The following is a 20,679-nucleotide window of genomic DNA, read 5'->3' on the forward strand; positions in this document are numbered from 1 at the left end:
ATGCATACATTAATATAAATTCTAGTAAATATAATATATTATGGTCAAAAAATTATTATTATCATATTAAATAAATATTAGTTATATATATAGATTTATATGATTTAATCTTATATTTTAAAAATCTAAATTGTTATATTCATTATATTAATAAATATTTATGTTTTATTAAAAATCAATTAAATTATATATTTTATATTTATTTCAAATTATTATTATTATTTTAATTATTATTATAATTTTTTTTTTTTTTTTTTTAAAGAAAAATATTATATAAATATTTAAACATAATACATATGTATATATAAAATAATTCTTAATACACACATAATAATAATATAAATTTTATAACAAAATTTTTGTATTTATATTTTATTTATTATAACAATATATTGTAATAAAAAAAAAAATTTAATTATATATATAATATATTTTTTTAAAGCAAATTAGAATAAATATATATTTTTTTATTTAATTATTACTGAAAAATATGGCAATTATTTATAAAAATAATTTGAAAAAAGATAAATATAATCAATATTCTACTTATTTAAATAGGGAAAGAATGGAATATAGAATACCTCGTAGGTCTATTATTTTTATATCTTTAATTTTATGTGTAATTTCATTATTCTATATATCGTTATCGGTGAGTTAATGATATATTACTAAATATTTATACTAGTTTGTCATAAATAAATTTATATATTGTTTTATTTTTTTAAAATATTAAGTGCAATTATATATATATATATTTTATTTTATTTCATTTTATACTATTATTATTATTATTATTATATAAATATTTATTACAGAATATATACCATGAAAATATAGTTCCATCCACAAAATATATTGAAATAATATCAAGAAATTTATCTGAAACTGAAACTGAAAATAATAATGTGCAAAGCAAAAATACAATGAACCCTTTGGATGAAACGAATGAAAGTTCCAAAAATTCAAAAAATAATAAAAGAATTACATCAGAAAATAAGGATAACAATGATGTATCAAAGAAATTAAAGGAAAAACAATTATATGATATTTTAAATTCATTAAAAGAATGTCCCTCCAAAGACGATCTTAAAAATATATGGAATCACGCAATGGCTATCGTAAAAGAAGATTTTGATAGTGTATTGAAAGATTTAAAGGAATTAATACAAAAATATCTAGATAATGATTATTATTATTCGTATGCTTGTATTAAATACAAACCTGTATATGCCAGTATATGGGAAGAAAATAGTTCGAGATTTAATAAAACTTTAGAAAGTGAACAGAAAAAATATACTGATAAATTTTTTAGTTTAATTAAAGGTAAACCTACACTTGATGATATCTTAAAATTTATTTATTCGTTCTTAGAACATTTTAGAAAATTTAAAAAGGAATTACATAAAAAACATAAAAAGGAACTGCTTCGAAAAATAGAGAAGCCTTGGGCGGGTGAAAAATTTTATGGAAGTTAAATGAATCATATATTATTTTTAATAATATTATATATGAAATATTAATAGGAAACGTTTTTTATATGTTTTGAATTTTATAAAAATTATCTTTTATTATATATATATATATATATATATATATGTAAAATTATATATTTTTCACGAATAAACAAACGTATAGTATCTATATGTTATTGCATTCTTCATGAATAAGCTCGAATAAAATTTATTAAATATATATAATATATTTTTAAAACAGTGTTATTTAATTAATCATATAAATGTAAATGCATATAATTTTTTAAATATATTAGAATTATAATTGTGTCTGTTCTTATATATATAAATATTTATATTTATAAACGAGTATAACAAAATTCAAAAAAACTTACAATATATTTATTATTAATTTATTTTTAATACTATAGTATATATAATATTTTGTGCAATGAGTAAATTTATGAAAATATATATAATAAACATTTTATTATTTTATGAAATGTATATGAAGGAAAAATGGGAATATATTGTTCTAAATATTTCAAATTATAATAATTATATAAATATTATTGTTTTATGTTGTGATTTGATAAAGTAAATAATGTAATAGGGTTTATTTGTTCGATTATATTTTTCTGTGCAAAATATTAGTTCTTTAAAACTATTAAAAATTTTTTTTTTAATTTATTTTTTTAATTCTATTTACATATTTTGAACGTTTTATATGGATAGAACAATATTATATATATATAATATGAATTGTATATATTTGGTGTAATTTTTATAATTTGGAAAGATAAATAAATATGTTTGAAAATTTTATTCATATATTTTAAAATATATAATTTATATAAAAAGTATATAATAATAAAAAATATAATATCTTAATATTTTTTTATAATTATTTATACGATTAACATTAAAATATTGTACTAAAATTTTTTTATTGCGAAGTCAACAAAAATCATAATATATATTATGTTTTGTATTTGAAAATATTTTACCATATCGTTTTGTATATAATACCTTTTTATACAGAATACTGAATTTTATTTTTAGTTTATTATGAAACGATTGTCTATATTTTTATTATTTGTTTGAAAAAGAAAATATTAAGTAAATTTTATATGATGTATAATATAGAAAAATGAAAAAATTCTGTGAAATATACATAAATGGATATTAAAATCATAATTAATGCTTAAAAGTATGTATTTTAATTCTATAATATTTTATTTTCAATTTAAATATAGAATACAAAAGTTTCTATAAATCTTAGAATATTAATATTTAAACAAGAAAAGGTATTTAAAATTATAGGAATGGTAATTTTAACATGACACCAAATAATTTTAATAATAAATAAGTTAATGAAAATATAATTTATAAAATAATTAATTTATATAATATTTGTATATTATTATTATTTTTTTTTTATTTTTATTTGTTTTATATACATAATATATATAAATAACTTTTTCATTAGGAAAATATTATTAAAATAAAATTATTTATGTAACACAAATAATCATAGAAAATAATTTATATACAACTGACAAATAACATTCTTCATATTCGAGAACATATTACGTACAAAAATGTTTCTTGCATTCATATTTCCATGATAATTTTCTTCTTTTATGCAACCATATATATAATATTGTAACTACAAGAGCTATTATAAAAGGAACAATAAATGGAATAATAGAAGGGACAAAAGCTCCACTATTAGCAAAAATTTGAAGCGTCAATTTAAAAGGAGCAGCAAACTTGTTAGTAGGAAAAAGACCTATAGCAGCAGAAGCAGATGCTCTGATACACTTTTTCTATAATTACAGATGAAAGTGCAGAAACAATTGCGCATACAATACAACCTGTTTTTAAATTATCTAAATATTTATCTTTTACTTTATTCAATAAAAATAATTTATTATATGAAATCTTCTTATTTGCACATTCACAAGATTCTTTTATGTTCATAGATATACAAACCAGATTTTAACAAAATATAATTTGTTTCCCTAAACATTTCTTCATACTCGTTCAATAATTTTTTCTCTATAGTTGACATAGCTTCAGCGTTATTTCCCCACGTTGTTTTTCTTACGTTTTTTTCTACCAGTTCTTGTAATTGTTCATATGGATTATGAGTTTTTTGGTATATTTTGATCGATTTTTTTATCGATTTGTCAATTATTTCTTCAGTTCATGATCGTTATAATAATGCAGATTGTTATTCTTCTCTATTTCTGCTAAAAATCGTGATTTTGATGTTGTTCTATGTGTTCTATTTATTGTAGGGCTTTCATTACGATTGCTATTTTTACCATTTATTTGAAAAAAAAAGAAAAAAAGAAATAAATATATCAAGAACAACAGTTGATTCATATATATATATTGTTGTAACAATAATATTTATTTGCATATAATGTGTGATAATAAAAACGTATTAAATAAAAAGGTAAATAATATCATTTTAAGTTGGTATATATTCATTTTTAATTGAAAAATGTAATATTTTATATTTCAAAAATTATTAATCTAATTCATGTCGAATTGATGTATTTTATTTTACGTAATATTTTTTTCATATTATCTATATTAGTAAGGTTAAATATAATTATTTTAATTTTATTATATATTACAATCATATTTTCATGAAAAAAGTGTAATTATTGTTATAAAAGAATTGAAATTATATTTAAAAAATATATATAATAAAGTAAGAAAGATTATTTCATATTTTATAATTTTTCTTTTTTTTTTTTTTTAATGTAATTCTGTTATCTGTATATAAAATAATTATGATAAATTAATTTAAAATTATATTTTAATAAATATCTTTTGTATAAATCTAATAATATAGGGATAAGGAACAATATATTCTTACTATAAATCTAATAAAAATGTGTAGAATAGTAGTTGATATAGGTGTATGTATCATATGTAATATAAAAGGTAACAATATTTGCATCAAATATATGCCCTAAAATATAATTTAATATAATTACTATTGTGAAATTAATGTAAAGATTTATTTAAATAATAATATAATATATAATATTAATTGTAAAAATTATGGAATATAATTTTTTTTTTTTTTTTTTTTTTTTTTTTTTTTATAAATTTATTGTATTTATTTTTATTTTTAGTTAATTTATTTTGTGTTATTAAGCTTTATTCTATGTTACAATATTCTCTCTAAAGTATCTATTTTGTTATTTAATTTAATATATATATAAAAATATAAAAATATATAATTTATTAGTTATCAAAAAAAAAAAAAAAAAAAATGAAATAATTATAAATAATTTACAAAAAATAAAAAATAATAATTATTATTAATATGGCAAATACCAAATAAATTAAAAGATATTCTGAAGATATTATAAATCAACATAGCATAATTTGTATTGAGTTGTGTAATTATATAGAATACAAATATGTTGCATTTAAGATTTATAATTTGTATAGCATTCACTATATATAAATATATATATGTAAATAATGTAAATGAACTCTGAAAATTGATAAGAATATTAATATATTATTATAGTTATTACATGATATTAGTGATTCTCATAAATATAGATTTTGTTTTTGTTTAATATTATATGATATCGAATTTTTTAATATTTAATAATTCTAAATAGAAAATTATAATTCATTAATATATTTAATATTACATAAATGGAAAAATAAACTATATATAAATTTTTTTTTTGTTTTTTGTTTTTTGTATTTCTGTTTTTTTGTTTTTTGTTTTTTGTTTTTTGTTTTTTGTTTTTTGTTTTTTGTTTTTCTGTTTTTTTATTTTTTGTTTTTTTGTTTTTTGTTTTTTTGTTTTTTGTTTTTTTGGTTTTTATTTTTTGGTTTTTGTTTTTTGATTTTTGTTTTTTTGTTTTTTTGTTTTTGTGTTTTTTGATTTTTGTTTTTTGATTTTTGTTTTTTGATTTCTGTTTTTTTGTTTTTTGTTTTTTTGTTTTTTGTTTTTTGTTTTTTGTTTTTTGTTTTTTGTTTTTTGTTTTTTGTTTTTTGTTTTTTTGTTTTTTGTTTTTTGTTTTTTTTAGTATATTTTTATCGTAAATATTCTTTGAAAAAATATATTATTTATCAATTATTGTTTATATATTCTAATTGTTTTTATTTGGAATATTTTAAAAAAGAAAATGAATAGAATTAATTTTAAATATTAATACTACCACAAATAATACTTACAGTGATACTTCTATTAATAATAATAATATTTATTTAGATATATATAAATTAATCTAAATAATATACACATATATGTATTTTTCATAACTATGGAAATATATATACGTATATATAAAAATGAATTTAATAAGCCCTCAAGGCAAAAAAAAAAAACATTTATATAAGTTTAGTATTATACATATAAAAATGGAAAAGACTTACAAAAGAGGAAAGTATCTAATATACTTCAAATGTTGTAGATAATTGGAGAAGTAAAAATATAAAGTAATAAATACATATGTATATGAGAAGATGTGGAGATCATAAATTGATAATATCTTTTTTTTTTATTAAAATAGCTACACAAATTATATATACATATACATAAAATTATAATAGAATGAAAATATAACAAATATTGTAACACAACATAACGAAAATGGTGAAAAAGAGTGGCACAAAAAAAACCGTTACTCAAATAGCACAACAGGTGCAATGGGCGGCTAAGAGTCAATTGCGTACTAATGGTAGTGAGAGTAAGTTGAAAGGAAAGGCACACCTAGGTGAATATAAGCAAGGAGGTGACAAGAGTGATTTCAAGAACAATTTATGTGAAATAACTATCCAACATACCAATGATATTCGCGAGAAAAAGGAACGTGCAGGCGGTCCGTGTGAAGGCAAAGGCACAGACAATTATGAAGACAGGTTTTCCATAGGAAAAAAATGGGCAACTAAGCCCGGAGAAGTAAAAGATGGTCACACTCACGTCCTCTTACCTCCACGAAGATTAGATATGTGTACTTCTAATTTAGAAAATTTAAGCAAACCTGGTACCGAACCATTTAGTAATGTTATTGATGCCACCAAGGTTAATGATTCCTTTTTGGGAGATGTATTGTTGGCTGCAAAATTCGAAGGACAAGATATAGTAAATAAACTTAGAAGTAAAGGCGATATTGCAGGTATATGTAATGCTATGAAATATAGTTTTGCCGATATAGGAGATATTATAAGGGGTAGGGATTTGTGGGATAAAAACGAAGATATGAAAAATCTACAAAATTATTTGAAAGAAATATTTAAAAAAATTAAAGAGACTCCTGAAATCCAAAGAAGCGGCAAATATGAAAATGGTGCAAGTGAAGAACCCCCATATAAAAATTTGAGATCAGACTGGTGGTCCGCCAACCGGGACCAAATATGGAAAGCTATGACATGTTCTGCGCCACCAATAGCTAAATTATTCGTACCATTATCCGATGGTCAAACAATTCAATGGCATAGTCCTAAATGCGGCCGTGATACATATGTGCCACCTGACGATTATATACCCCAACGGTTGAGATGGATGACCGAGTGGGCCGAAAGCTATTGCAAGAAAATAAAATTTGATTATGATAATATGAAGGCCGAATGTAGAAAATGTAAACGTACTCCACCAGTTGGAAAATGCAAGAAAGATAATCCTAAATGTACTATGTGTTCAAAACTGTGTGAACAATATAAATATTTTGTTGTTCAATGGAAAGACCAATGGGGAAATATAAAAACAAAATACCAATCATTATACAATAACACAAGAAATACTACCACTGGTGATAATGAAAGCGAGCAAAAACTTAAAGAATTTTTCGATAAACTTAAGAAAGGCGAAAAAGATAATTATAAAGATGCTGAGGAATTTATACGCTCAATGGGAGGTTATAAATATTGTGCAGATTTTAAACAGAATAAATACAAAGAAGAAAATGACGACGCCTATGTGTTTAGTGAAACTCCAAAAGATTATAAGACAGAATGTAGTTGTGATAAGAAGCTCCTACCGCCACCTGAACCCCCAACTGCAGCAGAACCGCCACCAACACCGCCACCGAAAACATGCGATCAAATAATGGCTCGTGGGATAAACCAGTGGGAGTGCGGACAAAGCACGAAGACCACAAGTGGTGGTGCACCAAATATGTGTGTCCGAAAAAGTGGTAGTAGTTCTGGCACAAATGATTCACCAGATGATTTTATCCTTTTATTCAATGACTGGTTGAACGATATTCAGCGGACGTTACAAAGGAGTATAGAAATGGTAGAACAGTCGTGCAAAGGCAAATTTGCATATCGTAATAAAACAGATGGAAAAGAGTGTGCCGAATGTAAGGATCGATGTGATTGTTACGAAAAAATAAAACAGAAAATCGAAATCCAATGGACAAAACAAAAAGAATACTTCACAGAATACGTAAATAAAGGTGATAATGCAATGAACAATGTTAACTTGAATGATTTTTTAGAAGCGCATTGTATGTTTAATGAAATTAACAAATCAAAAAATATAACTACTGCAAGAAAGGGTAATTACCATGAGGAAAAAAAGAAAAAATGTGACGAACTCAAAAAAGAAAAAGATAATTATGTGGAAGCATTGATATATGACAGTAGTGATAAGCAATCAAAAACATGTTATGTATGTGATACAAACAAAAATACACAAGAAGAGACGTTTGACGAAAGTACATGTAAAGATATTAAGAACATTGAAGATCGTGAATGTGTATCAAAAAATTATAATGGAACAGACTGGAAATGTACAGAAAATAGTGGAACGTTGGACTCTAATGTTTGTGTTCCCCCTAGAGGACAGAAATTATGTATACGAAACATGGTAGGAGGAACTAGTAATAAGGTAGAACTAAATGATAATGAAGAAGATCTAAAAATACAAATGAAAAGAGCTATAAAAAGAGAAACACAATTATTATGGGATAAATTTGGTAAAGATGATCAAAACAAAGATAAAGCTTGTAGGAACATACAAAGAAGTTTTAACGATTTCAAAAACCTAGTGACAGGAGACAGTTTGTGGAAACCACATAATATTGATGTCTTGGAAAAAAAAATTGGTCAAATTATAGGTAAAAATGGGACTACTTCTAGCACTAGGGAACAGTGGTGGAAAACACATGAAAAAGAATTTTGGAATGCAGTTCAATGTGGGATCAAAGAAAGTGGTGGAAAGGGCAATGAATGCCCCAAAATCCAATATGATGAAAAATTTGATGCACAATTTTATTGGTGGTTTAGGGAATGGGGAGATGATTTTTGCAAAAAAAAAAAGGAAAAGGCAAAGGAGGTGGCAAAGAAGTGTAAGGAAGAAAGCAAACGTCAGTGTGCTAATGGCAGTAAAACGAATATGCAAGATGGAGATTGTAAAAATGCTTGTGATGAATATAAAAAATTAATTAAAGATAATAGAGAAGCATGGAAAATTTTTTCTAAACATTTTGATGAAGAGAGAAAAAAAGAAAAAGATAATGACTTCTATTACAGTCCTTCACTATATTTAATCAGTTATTGTGATGATTGTAATGGAGTAAATTTTGGACAAGTGTTCAAAGAAGGTATGGATTATGGAGATTACCAAAATACGTGTACGTGCCAACCAACTGGGAGTGGTCGTTCTGCACCGAACAGTATTAGTAATACAGCCACTAATATAAATCCATGTGACCACGAAATCATTACATCGAGTTGTCATGAGAAAAATATGGATGGAACATCATGGAACACAACGATTGTATCTGATAATGATAAGTTTAAAGTTTATTCCCCTCCACGACGTCAAAAACTCTGTTTAGGAAATTTGATCTCATTGACAGGTGGTGAAAATCCAAAAGAAACATTAGAAAAAGAACTGTATGCTGCTGCAAAAATGGAGGCGAAATATTTAAATAAATATTACGAGCAAAAAACTCTAAATAGTGGTACTGGTGGCAGCAATTCTGCTTTGTGTAAAGCTATTAAACGCAGTTTTTATGATTTTCGAGACATAATTAAAGGCATAGATCTAGAAAAAGGTAATCTTGACAAAATGGTGGAAACAGAAATATCAAAAATATTTGCAGATAATGGTATAACAAGTGCTGGTTCGGGTACTAGTGATTCCAGTAAAGAACGACAAATATGGTGGGAATCAAAGAAAGATAATGTCTGGAAAGCGATGAATTGTGGCAGCAACAAGAAATGTGGAGATAAAGTCCCCACAGATTATGATAAACATGACCAATTTTTGCGATGGTTTATTGAATGGGGCGAAGAGTTTTGCGAAACAAAAAAACAACATATAGAAAAACTAAAACGTGTATGTGAAAATAACTGTAATGATCTGTGCGCTGAACAAACATGTGAGGAATGCCAACAACAATGTTCAATATACCATAATTGGTTACAAATTAAAGAAAATGAATGGAACGATCAAAAAAATAAATACTTGTCCACTAATAATGTTTACACGAAGAAAGATGCTCCCGAATATTTAGAAGGAGAAGTATCTGGATGCCTTAATGCCGAATTTAATAAAGTATTCAAGAAAGAAGACCAACAATATAGCCGTTATAAACAAAAATGTCAAAATTGTACAACAAATTTTATGAAAACTATTGTAGAAAAAATTGAGAAACAGAAAATGCTTGAATCCACACGTTCTCCACATCAAACATCTCAGATAAAAAATATATGTAAAAATGGAAATATAGTAAATTGTGATAATGTGAAGAATGATGGTTTAATAAAGGTTCCTATGGATCCAAAACCTGGAAGTCCTTATCACAACGAGGAGGGGAGCAATCACAATTGTGGTGGAATCGATGTTGAGAAAAACGGTGTATGGAAAAATACAAAAGATTTACTTTACAACGACTTGGATGAACGTATGCACGTTTCCCCTAGAAGACAAAAATTTTGTGTCCATGATCTTGACAAATCAACAGACCAAGATACATTAAGGAAAAATTTATTTACTGTTGCTGCAAATCAAGGATATAATCTAGCTATTAAATATAATGATTATAAAAACCATTATGGTCTTCCTCCATGTAATGCATTGAAATATAGTTTTTATGATTATCAACATATAATTCTAGGAGATGACCCTCTGGAGCCTGAAAAATGGAGTACAGGAAAGAAATTGAAAGAATTATTTCAAAATAGTTTACCAAGTCACGAAAAAAATGATGCAAACAAACTTAAAGAGAAACGTAAAGGATGGTGGAACCAAAACAAAAAATGTGTATGGGAAATTATGAAATGCGGCTACGAAAAAGGAAAAAATAAAGGTGGAAATGTTGTTCCAGAAATTAAAGATTGCCCAAAGGATGCACCAACCGAATTTGAAGATTCCGATCAATTTTTGGTATGGTTGACCGAATGGTACGATGACTATTGCCATAGAAAAAACACACTTCATCAGGATGTTGTAAATGCGTGTAATTCACAAAATGGTGGCGAATTGAAATGTGATGACAACTGTAAAAATAAATGTGAAAAGTACGAAAAATATATGCAGGACAAAAAAACTCAGTGGGGAAAACAAAGTCAATACTATGACCAACAACACAAAATAAATGGAAACAGTAAAGGATATACCAAAAGAAATGCCACAGATTACTTGAAAAATAAATTTCATAATAGTTGTGTTGCCCAATCAAGTGGTAAGCCATCAAATGGTGAAGAAGTAGAAAACAATATAAAATTGTTCCAAAACCAATCGTCGTACTATGATGCCGACCAATATTGCGGATGCACAAAATTTATCAAAGATGAAGAATATTATCATATTTCGGGTAAACGTAACTGTAAAGGATTAAAAAAGGTATCGGAAGAGACAAAGGAGTTGAATAATAAATCTGGGATTAAATGGAAACACTATGATAAGACAAGAGAAAATGATTATTTGAAATATTTGCCTCAAGAAGTGTATTTTTCTTCTCGTAGAGAAAATATTTGTTTTCGAGGACTTGACAACAAAACCAATGACGTGACGATCAAAGTTACTGATAAAAGTTCGCTACGCACAAAACTGATGAAATTGGCTGCAACTGAAGGGTACAATTTAGGAGAATATTATAAAAAAAAAAATGAAGCGTCAAACAAGGACGCATATAAATATTCTTACGACGTTAGTGAATGTAGTGCAATGAAATATAGTTTTTATGATTTAAGAGATATAATTTTAGGTACTGATAATTTGGAACCTGAATCTACTGATACGGAAAAAAATTTGAGTGGAATTTTTAAAAGTGGAGGCCAATCTGTTGAGAGTAACCCTGGTAGTACCGAACGTATACAGTGGTGGAATACACATCAGGAATGTGTATGGGAAGCAATGACATGCGGTTATAGAAAAGGTAGAGAGCAAGAACTACAAAATTGTGATAAAGATGCACCAAATGATTACCCCACCGGAGATAGCCGTGATAGTGGCAAAAATCTCCAGTTTTTGAGATGGTTTTCCGAATGGGGAGAAGATTTTTGCAAGAAACAAAGGAAAGAGTTGGAAAGGTTAAATTCAGCGTGTACGAAATGTAATGTTAATAATAGTGGAACTAATGCAACTTGTACAACTCAAAGCGAATGTGATAAATGCAGAAAAGCGTGTCAAAAATATAAAGATTTTGTTCAAGAATGGAGTCCACAATATGAAAAACAAAGGAAAAAATATACTGAGGATAAAGGAAAGAGTATATATAAGGATATTCCTGTAGCAAAAGACGAATCAAATGCTCGCGAGTATTTAAAAAAAAATTTAAAAAATATTACATGTACTAGTGGTGTCGGGTGTAATTGTATGGAAAAAACGTCCACAATACAAACGTCCAAAGCACCTGGTAGTAATGATATGCCCGCATCGTTGGATATATATCCAAGTGAGGATTATGAGAAGAAGTGTAATTGTGTTAATAAAACAGAGTTACCACCTACACAAGCTGCAAAACCTGCAGCCACCAAACCACCATCTAGTAGTTCCACCATTAATAATCCGTGTGCTCGCAACAATACTACTACATACACAACGAGGGTGGAGAAAGTGGCGCAAGCGCTACAGGTGGAGGCGAAAATACAAATGGAATCCAATAGTGTTGTTAATGGTAAGGGTGAAAGTAAGTTGAAAGGAGAGGCGCACAAAGGAATATATCATCATCACGGTAGTGGAAGTAACCTGTCTAAGGATATTTGTATAATTGACAAAAGGTATTCCAATGCTCAAAGTACTGGTGGTTATTATTATGAAGAACCATGTCAAGGCAAAGGTACAAACCCAGATGACACGAGATTTAAGGTAGAAACCGACTGGAAAGGGGAAGGACAATTAAATATCCCAGTCGATGTTTATTTACCTCCTAGAAGACAACATATGTGTACTTCAAATTTGGAATATTTACTTCATAATTATGACGGACCAATTCTAAAATATAATGGTAATACAATTAATGATTCCCTTTTAGGGGATGTCCTTCTCGCAGCCAATTTCGAAGCAAAAAAAATAATACAACTGTATAAAAAATATAATAATCTAAATGGCTCAAATGTACGAATTGACGGAAATCATCAGAAAACTATATGTAAAGCACTGAAATATAGTTTTTCTGATATAGGTGATATTATAAGAGGAATAGATCTCTGGAATCATAGTGATCAGACAAAACTACAAAGATATCTGATAAAAATATTTGGTAAGATACATGAAAACCTTCCTAGCTATATCAAAGAAAAATATACAAACAATGATGGAAAACATTTAGTTTTACGTAAAGATTGGTGGTCTGCGAACCGTGACAAAGTATGGGAAGCAATGAAGTGTGCAAAAATAAACGGAAATACGTCTCCATGTAGTGACAGCGATCTGACACCACAGGAGGATTATATCCCACAGAGGTTGAGATGGATGACAGAGTGGGCCGAATGGTACTGCAAGAAACAAAAAGAAAAATATGAGGAGTTAATAAAGGGGTGTACGATATGTATAAATAATATTAATAATGGAAAATGTGTAGATTGTGATAAGTGCAAACAAGCTTGTGTTACATATAGTAAATTTGTTCAAACATGGAAAGATCAATGGGAAAAAATGGAAACAAAATACAAAGCATTATACGATAGTGCAAATGGTAATAGTAATAGTAATAGTAATAGTAACGATCCAAGTGAAAAACAACTTAACGAATTTTTAAATAAATTTAAGAAAGAGAATAATGGTAATACCACATATTCTAGCGCTGCGGTGTACGTTCACGAAACAGCATATGTTAAGGATTGTGAGAAACAAAATGTTTTCTGCAATGATAGTAGCGATAAGGATAAATATGCCTTTGAGGAGTACCCAAAAGGTTATAAGGAAGCCTGTGGATGTCAGGACTATAACGTAACAGCATCCGGAAAACCGCAAGGTCCCCCACCAAATTCACAGCCACAAGGACCAACAGGAGTGACATCACTGGAATCACCACAAAACTCTACTGTAGATATTGGGAGAATAGGACCCGGACCACAAGCTGCTCCTCATCCACAACTACAAACACCATCACCACCATTGGAACAACAAGCACAGAGACCCCATCCTCCACCAGGAATAACAAAAGGTCCCCCACCATATCGGACATCTTCACAAGGAGTCACTAACGGAGACGCCAAAGTACAAAAAGAACCACGAGGAGCGGTTGTGACATCATCAAGTATCCAAGTTGATAAGGCGAAGGCATCACAACCTGTTCAAGGTGTTGATCCACATATGGATTCTGCTGCTGATGTTACGAATGCTGCAAGTGTTAGAAGCGATCCAAATATATCACCCTATACCGGCCTTGGTACTGTTCTTGATTCTACCGCTCCCGTTCTTTCTGGTGCAATCTCGCAACCTATTGCACCCTCTACAGGTCCTGCATCTTCTAGGGAACCCACAATACCACCAGATGAATTTAAAGATTTGGATACATGTCCTGATATGTCTCAATCATATTGTAGTAAATATGGTATTCCTGGACGTTATAGATGTAAAAAAAAAACTCCGAATTATGATTTACTTGAAAACTGGAACACTCTAACAATGGATACAAATCACCAACATTATGGAGTACAAGTACCTGCAAGAAGAAAAAATCTATGTTTTCCAATAATACTTAGTCGTGAAATAAAAACTATGACACCTGAAAAATTCAAAAAACATTTGCTGAATTCTGCTGCTACAGAAGCAAAAAATTTAATGGAGTATCATAAGGGAGATAAAAAATTAGCTTTAGAATCAATAAAAAATAGTTTTTCTGATTATGGAAATCTTATTAAAGGAGATGATTTGGATAATAAATTGGATGCAATATCATCTAAATTTGAAGAAATAATTGAACAATTAACAAGAATCCAAACTAGATCTAGTATAAATCCCGTTACTGGTGTCACTAATACAGATTCAGCTAGTGTCAGTACCGCTGGAACTTCAACAACGACATCATTTGAAAGAAAGGGTTGGTGGAAGGAAAATAAAAAACATGTATGGCACGTTATGTTATGCCAATATACTGGAGATGATAAGAATGCACATTGTGACGATTACGAAGAAATAGATAATATACCTCAATTTTTACGCTGGTTAGAAGAATGGGCAAGACAATATTGTAGTGATCGAACTAAATGGGCAAAATCAGTAAAAGAAAAATGTAAAATAGATAATAAGCTTGGTTACATTCCTTTTGACAAAATGAACGATAATATATGCCAGGAATATTTAACGTTATACAAACAATGGTTTCATAATAGACATATTCAATGGGATGAATTATCTGGAAAATATAAAAAAGAAAAAGAACAAGAAAAAAAATCGAATGATGAACATACAGGCACTAATTCTCCCAATATTTTTTTTACTGAAGATGATGCTGAAAAATATGTGAAAACAAAATGTTCTAACTGTAATTGTACTTATGATGATTTAGAATATGTTTATGAAAGAGAACATAATAAAAAAGAAGTAATGAAATTATTGCTCAAAAAATCCAAAGATGAAACTTTTGATCCTAAAGATACACTATTATATAAAATTTTATCTCTTGGTGGACATGGACAAAATATTGCAGAATCAGCCATTAAAACTGCTGAAAATAAAATTCCTGGAGCTGCAGAAATGGCAAAAGTAGCTGCAACAATTGGATTAGGACTTGCACGAGAAGCTGCAAATTTGGGGTTAGAAGCTGCAAAACAACTTTTAGGTGAACCTAATTCCCCTATTTCTGCTTCTACTCGTTCTTCGTCTCCTCCTGGAAGTTCTCGTACTGGTTCCACTGGAAACCAAAATCCTGGATTGCCAAGATCTGGTGCTAATGGTAAACCCACTAGTAGTGGTAATTCCTCATCTTTCTCGTCCTCAGCATCGAGTTCATCAAGTAGTGCACAGAGTGTCCAGTCACATTCATCACCTGGACCCGATGGACCACCAGGTGTGGGTGTTGCTCCAGGTGTAGGTGTAGCTCCAGGCGTAGGTTCAGCTGGAGTATCTCCTGGAGGAGCAGTATCAATACAAGGAACAACTATACAAACGCGAACACCAATAACACAAGGACAACAAATTACAAGTGGATCAGCAGGACACGGAGCACAAGCATCAACTGCAGGAGCAGGTGGAACATCTGGAGTAGGAGTACAAGGTAGAGCACTCGGAACAGCCGTATCACCAGGAAAAACAAGAGGAGGTGGATTATCACGTGGATCAGAAGGACAAACTGGAACAACGCAGACTTCACACCCAACTGATATAAACCTATTTGAAGTGATAACATCTGCTCAACTACCTGTTCAAGTAGGATTCCTATTATGCGCGATTGGCTTCCTTTTCTATTATCTGAAGGTAACTAACAGATACATGTGTTAATTGTCTGTGTTTGTATGTATATCTTATTTATATTTTTTATATATGAATATATGTGTTACTTTTGGATATGTTATATACATGTATTATGTTTGGATATCTTATATATATGTATTACGTTTGTGTATGTATTATATATATTAAATATATTTATTTATATTCAAATAAAAGGAAAATAGGAATAAGGAAACATATTACTTAAAAAAAAAAAAAAAAAGAGAGAAAGAAATTTCAAAAATTTAAAAATAAAAATGAAAAGAAAAATTTTTTTAAATACAAAAAAAAAAAAACAAAAAAAAAAATTTCAGCTTAAATAAAAAATGAAACATTTATTAAAAATAAATTAAAAAAATTAAAAACATTTTATTAAAATAAAAAAAAAAAAAAAAAAAAAAAAAAAATTATTCAAAAATAAAAAGTGAGATATTTTATAAAAAAAATATAAAAAAAAATCAAAAAATATATTCTAAAAAAAAATATATATATATATAAATTTATACCATGAAAGCTAATTTTAAATTTAAATAAAAAAATAAAAAAAAAAAGTAAAAAAAAATTTTATTAAAAATATATATATATACTGCAACTACATAAACGTATACATACAAACTCCTAAATACATATATACCCTGTAACCCGAACCCTAACCCTGAACCCGAACCCCTAAACCCTAACCTGATACCCTAAACCTAAACCCTGAAACCCTAAACCCTAAATCTTAAACCCTAAACCACTGGAAACCCTGAACCCTGAACCGGGCTTAGCTTATCTTCTTGGTTTAATTCACATAAACTTACCTTTTCTTGTTATTAATCTTAACTTCATAGTACTTCTTACTTCAATAGTACCTCATTTATATATTGTATGATATAGATTAAGGTCTTTATCTTACTTTACTTCTCTTATTTTACATCATTGTTCTCAAATTCCGGGCTTAGCTTTACTTCTCTATGCTTATTACTACTTTGTATAGGTCTTATATATTTATTATCTATATCTTTACTTACTTATTATAACTTATGTGGTAATAAAGTACTTGGTTGGGCACTAAGGTTAGGTTTAGCTGTTCTTTAGTTCATAAGGGGTTATGATTCATTGTTTCATTTTTGTAATTATGATCATGTAGGTTTTTTTATGTTACTAAATAGTTCATGGGTTAGTTTATTTTATAGTCATATCATGATTTATACCTTTTATGCATTTCTAGATTCCGGATTTAGCTTAGGAACTCTCTTTTTCACTTCTTCTATTATACCTTTTACATATCCTATACTTTTCTTTATACTACTATTGCCTTATATGTTCTCATTTGTTATGTATGTGAAGTTTAAGTTATCCTATGTAGCACTTACATGCACAATAATGTCATTTCTATGTGTTCTAGTACTACTATCATGACTTCTTTCATCATTATTGTACTTCTTAGGTCAATTATAATCTTTATCGTACCTAACTATTACCATATTCAGGTCATACTTCGCACTTATATGCATAATTACATCGAACATTAGTCATTTAGTACTACTATTATGACGTTGATAATGTTTATTGTACTCATTAAGTCTATATTTAACCTTATATTACCTGACTACTACGAATTTAAAGTGTACATTCGCACTTAGATGCATAATTATTTCCAATATACAACATGTACTACTACTATCATGACTTATTTCATCATTATTGTACATATAACTTTATTTATTAACCCTATATTACCTTACTATTACTAATTCTATGTCCTAAGTCTTCATATTGTTGACTTATCTCGCACTTAACTGCATAGTTACATCATATATACCTCATCTATAACTACTATCATGACTTATTTCATTATTATTGTACATATAACATCATCTACTATCCTTATATTACCTTACTATTACTAATATCAGGTCCAATATGTGCATGTTGTTCTCTTATTTCGCACTTACATGCATAATTACGTCATATATACATCATCTATAACTACTATTGAGGCATTATTCATCATTATCCTACTTATAACATCATCTACTATCCCTATTTTACCTTACTATTACTATATATACGTTATAAGTCTTCATATTGTTGCCTTATATCGCACTTACATGCATAATAACACCTAACATAACTCAATTACTACTACTATAACCACTTATGTCATCATTATTGTACTCATAACGTCATCTGCTAACCTTATATTACCTTACTATTACTATTTCATGTCCAATTTCTATATATTTTTCTCTTATGTCGCACTTACATGCATAATTATGTCCAACTTAAGTCTTCTACTACTACTATGATCACTTATTTCATCAATATTCCACTTTGTACCTCATCTACATACCTTACTTTACTTTACCAATACGCACATATGGTAAAAATAGTATCATTTTATTATTTCTTGCACCTACATGCACATAAATATCCCATTAAAGTGAAATTACCTTACTATTACTAAATCTACGTCATAAGTCCTCTTATTGTTGTATTATCTCGCACTTAGATGCATTATAACATCTAACATAGGTCATCTACAACTACTATCAACACTTATGTTATCATTATTGTACATATAACGTCATTTACTAACCTTATATTACCTTACTGTTACTATTTCATGTCCAATTTTTACATATTTCTCTCTTATGTCGCACTTACATGCACAACTACGTCCAACATAAGTCAACTACTACTACTATAATCACTTATTTCATCATTGTTCCACTACTTACCTCATCTACATACTTCATCTTACCTTACTATTGCTCATAACATGTCAACATAATACTCATTTTATCATTTCTTGCACCTCCATGCACATAAATATCATATTAAAGTGAACTAATGTTACTATTACATCACTATATAATCATTAGTACAACATCACATACTACTATAACGTCCAAACATATCATAATTGACTGAACTTACATGTAGGATTCCGGGTTTAGCTTCAACAATATCCTGTTATCACTTAACTGTTACTACTATTATCCATATTGTGGTAATCCTGCACGTGGTGTTGCACTGAGGCTCACATTCAGGGCTGTTTTTAGCTGAAGGGGTTATAACATTTTTGTTGTAATTTATTTAGTTATTAATGCAATAATTTTTATTTAATTTATGTTTGTTATTAAGAATATGCATGTGTTACATGAGCTCCATTTTATATTTTTTTAATCAATATTTATTATATAATTATAGTCATATAAATTATGAAATGAACCAATTTTTTTTTTTTTTTTTTTGTATATATATTTATTCATAATTTATTTATATTTTTATTTTAATATATATATTTGTTTTTATCTTTTTATAAAATTTTTTTTTTTTATATTTATTTTGTGCATAATGTTTTTTTTTTTTTTTTTTTTTAATGTTCCATCTATATATTTTTTATATATAATAAAATTCTAGTTAAGTATAAATATATTTTTTTTTATATGTTGTCAATTTGCTTAATTAAGTGAAAAATAATTATTTATAAATTAAATACATTACCATATAATTAATATTAATAATACTATTACACATAGTTCTTTATTAAAATATTTTAGGTTAGATTATTTTTCTTATTATTTATAGAAATAATTTATTATTTTTTTTTAATGTTTTAATTTTGTTTTATGAAGATAAATAAATAAATAAATAAATAAATAAATAAATAAATAAAATAAATATATTTTAAATAAAAAATGAAAATATAAAAATAAAATCAAAATACTTAATCAAAAATATCATTATATAACAATAAAATTTAAAAATAAAAAGAAAATATAATGTGAATACATTATTGTGTATCAAAAATTGAATATGTTTGAATAGAATGATAAAATATACAAAATATATAGTTGTATATTTTTAAAATGAAAGTTACTAATTTTCCAATACATTTATGTACATATATTTACATTTGGAAAAAAAGTATTTATAAATGAGAAAAAAAAAGAAATATCTCTTACCACACAAATATATATGACTTTATATAGAAATATTTATATCTGTGTATTGGTATATATATATTTAAGAGTATTATTTGTTTTTTTTTCTTTGTTTATATATATATTTATATATATATATATATTATATATTCCATATTGGAATAACTTTTTACTTTAATTTATTATCAATATATTCTCTTGAAACAATCCTTTTTTGATTCATATTTGTTGTTTATCTTGAATTAAAATATCATTATATTTTTTATATCACTCATGGTAATTATATTGAATATTATTAAATATTATAAATAATTTCTAACTAATCGTCGACAAATTTTATATCATTATTTTCATTATAATATATATCCATAGATACATTTGTTCGTAATTTCTTTTTTTGAATATTTTTATT

The 20,679-nt window shown here is 27.0% G+C and overlaps 2 protein-coding genes and 1 pseudogene across 2 annotated transcripts, besides 1 other annotated feature; 2 read left to right on the plus strand and 1 right to left on the minus strand.

Annotated features, from left to right (window-relative positions):
* Nucleotides 1-490: 490 nt before the first annotated feature.
* On the plus strand, nt 491-1,475 carry PADL01_1200600 (Plasmodium exported protein (PHISTa-like), unknown function; the record flags this gene model as incomplete). Its single annotated transcript, XM_028682951.1, has 2 exons — nt 491-584; nt 838-1,475. The coding sequence occupies 2 exons, from the start codon at nt 491-493 to the stop codon at nt 1,473-1,475; spliced, it is 732 nt and encodes a 243-aa protein (XP_028539177.1).
* A 1,565-nt stretch (nt 1,476-3,040) lies between these two features.
* PADL01_1200700 lies at nt 3,041-3,791 on the minus strand (annotated as a pseudogene).
* Nucleotides 3,041-3,791: a sequence feature (stevor, pseudogene).
* Nucleotides 3,792-6,090: 2,299 nt separating this feature from the next.
* Nucleotides 6,091-16,341, plus strand: PADL01_1200800 (erythrocyte membrane protein 1, PfEMP1, putative; the record flags this gene model as incomplete). Its single annotated transcript, XM_028682952.1, has 1 exon — nt 6,091-16,341. One exon carries the CDS (start codon nt 6,091-6,093, stop codon nt 16,339-16,341), a length of 10,251 nt encoding a protein of 3,416 aa, XP_028539178.1.
* Nucleotides 16,342-20,679: the final 4,338 nt, after the last annotated feature.

The sequence above is a fragment of the Plasmodium sp. gorilla clade G2 genome, assembly GCF_900097015.1.
Source record: "Plasmodium sp. gorilla clade G2 genome assembly, chromosome: 12".
NCBI lineage: Eukaryota > Apicomplexa > Aconoidasida > Haemosporida > Plasmodiidae > Plasmodium > Plasmodium adleri (nom. inval.).